This window comes from Borostomias antarcticus (assembly GCF_949987555.1).
Source record: "Borostomias antarcticus genome assembly, chromosome: 21".
NCBI lineage: Eukaryota > Metazoa > Chordata > Actinopteri > Stomiiformes > Stomiidae > Borostomias > Borostomias antarcticus.
In genome coordinates, this window is record NC_140254.1 from 835879 (window position 1) to 839345 (window position 3467).

Sequence of the window (3467 nt, forward strand, 5' to 3'; positions counted from 1 at the left end):
TGTGTCATACTGAATGTGTCCTTACTAAACCATTGTCACAGAATCTTGTCATATAGGCTATAGCGTTCCCCTGTCACCTCCCCTTGACCATGCCGCGCAAACACGTGCCGCTTGACGATGGTGGAGAGAGGCGTGGAGATTGTATTACCCAGAACGTAAGCCTGTATCAGCATCCACATTAAGCGAGTCCATCACGCAGGAGTAGGTTTGATAAAGAGAAACCTCCCGTTCTAACAAACTGATGATGAACATTGACACCATTATGATTTCTGTTAGATCACAATATACACACAGACGCACGCGCACGCACGCGCGCGCGCGCGCACACACACACACACACACACACACACACACACACACACACACACACACACACACACACACACACACACACGCCTTTTCTCCTAAGTCTCTTCCTCTCCTTTCAAAATTCGACTGTAGGCCTACCTGCAGGTTAGAGTGGTAGGTCGCTCCCCTGCGGAAAACGTAAATCTTCTCCTAAACATCCGAGCAGGGGTGCTTCGAGGTTGTCGTGTTTGCAATTCCCTGCTCTACATGCGACCCCACTGCCGTCCACCGCCGTCTGCCTCTGAGATCATTGTTTGCTCGGCCAATAGGCTACATTAGCCCACACGCGCGTCACCTTGATCGACGAGCTCTTGGAATTTAAATACCCACTCAAACACCAATCTGTCACCGCTAAGGGGATAAGGACAAACACCTCACTGGCTGACCTGCGGGCCCACGTGACCGCCACCGTTCATTGATATCGCCCCGTAGTGCCCCCCTCCCTCTTCTGATTGAGGGGGACTCGGTAAAGGTTGGCACGGTCACCCAGGGTGAGAGAGGAGAGAGTCAGACCGGGCCTGCCGTGGACGGTCCCTCAGTCCCGCAGAGACGATGCTACAATGAGCGGCTTCTTAGATTATTCAGTGATGAGCAGCGAAGGAGGGTCATGCTCCGTCAGAGCTTTCCACTCTGACCACGGGATTACAACTTTCCAGTCGTGTGCTGTTACTGTCAATAACTGCGGGGCGGATGAACGCTTCGTGCCAAGCAGGGCTTCCCCGGATGGCATTCCTCACCAGCCGGGATCCTACCAGTCTACGCCCGGGTCTTTGGGTATCGCCTACGGGGCACATCCGGCCTGTGGGTCCAGCTATGGCCCCCAAGGTTTCTGCACTACCTATAACCATTACGCGCTAAACCAGGAAGTGGACTCGGCCACAGGGTTCCCGCAGTGCGCTCCGTTGGTGTACTCGGGAAACATCTCTTCCATGGTTCCGCAGCATCGCCAAGGTTACGGGGGAGCGTCCCTAGGTCAGCTCCAGTACACACATGGCACTTACGGTGGCGGGCACGAGCAGGCAAACCTGCCAACTTTTGCAGGGTGCTCGAACCCACTGTCGCCACTGCACGCGACCCACCTGGACGCGTGTTGTTCGCCCCTATCCGACGGCGCGTCCTCAGCGCAGACCTTTGACTGGATGAAAGTTAAGAGGAACCCGCCCAAGACAGGTGGGTGCCATTCACCAGGGGACAGGTGCTTAAACGTAGGTATTAAATGAAGCTTTTGTGGTGAGAAGTAAAGAGTAGAGTAGACTTCGTTTTAGGTGGACACAGGTAGCCTATGTCCGACGTCCGAAAATGTTTGGATCAAGAACATATTTGCAGAGACAATATAAAGTAGGACTTGGTGGCACACTTGGACAATAAGACTTCCAGTCGTACATACGCTTTAAGAATGTATTTTTCTTCTTCAGTTCCCTGAAATCATAGAAACCACAACTCTCGTGGTCGTATATTGAATTACGCACATTCGCACATTTTTCTCTCTTCACAAACAACACATTCCTTCTCCGAATCCGTAACACACATGCACACACACCCTGACCAATATGAGGAACATGCACGGTTTACTAGGTTAGTTATGACAGGTTTCTCCTTCCTAATCATCTTGATCACCAACATCACCAGTCATGCATTTGTATCGCTTGGTTTTACTAAACGTGTGCACTTTCCCATGGTAACTGTAATATCACGTTTACACATTTACATATCCCCATGCTCACCTGAAATCATAGAAACCTCACCATATCAGCAACTGCACAATGTAGCTATCGTGGTCCTGTGCTGAATGACGTACATTCATCTCCCCTGACCCCAAGACCCTCAGCTGCCCCACTAATGTCCGTTGGAATATTATTAAGTAACCATTACCTGAAGTAGCTACTTCTGCATTCCATATTATGTGTGATGGCACATCATATTACAAGATATATGTAAAATAACCAAACAACGCAATCAAAAATAAGGGGGTGTCCAAACTCATGCCTAACATTAACACGAGTCCCACAATAGCATATGTTTGTGGAGGCCCTCTAAACACCATTTCATGGCATGCAACTAATTAGACACAACACGTCCAATAAAGTTGTCGAGTTGACCAATCTTCTGCCAGAGGATGGTGACAGTCACCTGAGTTGTATGGGAACATATCAGATATCCTGGAGGCATGTTATTCGATATCTGAATGTTGAGGGAGGTGGGTATACAACTGTTGAGGAGACAGGATGTAAGGCATAGAAATGTGGAGTAGGCTGTCTGGACAAGCCATCAGGCGATCTGTGCGTAAAAGTCTACAAACGGGGGCGTAAAATAGACGATGTGGTGAACTAATTAGGTTAACACTTCTGTTAGCTGTGTGAACCTGAATCTGTAGTAATTTTGGTGGTTTAATGGTCAGGTCTTCTATGAACTGTGAGCATATTTGACCGCTGCAGCTCCTCCTCCAGTCAAATTATTCCAGTAAGCTAAAATCCTTCCTTAATGCATGGTCATTGTCAGTCATACCGTGGTTATTCTTTCCACAGGAAGGTCAGGAGAGTACGGCTTCGGGGGTCAGCCGAACACCGTGAGGACCAACTTCACCACTAAGCAGCTGACTGAGCTCGAGAAGGAGTTCCACTTCAACAAGTACCTGACGCGCGCGCGGCGCGTGGAGATTGCTGCAGCGCTGCAGCTCAACGAGACTCAGGTCAAAATATGGTTCCAGAACCGTCGGATGAAACAAAAGAAGCGCGAGAAGGAAGGGCTGTTGCCCACCAAAGCCCCTGCGTCCGAGCCGGGGGACAGCGGTCAGGAGAAAACAGACGACGCGGTGTCAGAGAAGTCGCACTCCGCCCCGTCTACTCCATCTCCGGCCGCATCAACGACATCCTCTGGGGCTGACCCATATTCCTCGAGCTAAAGAGCTCTCATTCTGTAGCTCACTGGGTCTAAACTGGCCAGAATATACCAAAGATTAGGCTCGACCCTTAGGCGGAAAGTCCTATTTGGTTCAACGAACCTATAGGGGATGAATAATGCACTATTTGGGAGGGGAAATAAGAGGGAGCAATTGTTTGGGTTACATAATTTATTTACGTAGTGGTTGTGAGTTGTGTTTAAATAGTGCAAGGTATCTG

General features: G+C 49.6%; 1 protein-coding gene across 1 annotated transcript; it reads left to right on the top strand.

Annotated features, from left to right (window-relative positions):
• Positions 1-908: 908 nt before the first annotated feature.
• Positions 909-3250, top strand: hoxa1a (homeobox A1a; the record flags this gene model as incomplete). The annotated part of the gene is made up of 2 exons (XM_084455083.1): positions 909-1518; positions 2874-3250. 2 exons carry the CDS (start codon positions 909-911, stop codon positions 3248-3250), a joined length of 987 nt encoding a protein of 328 aa, XP_084311209.1.
• Between the last annotated feature and the right edge of the window lie 217 nt (positions 3251-3467).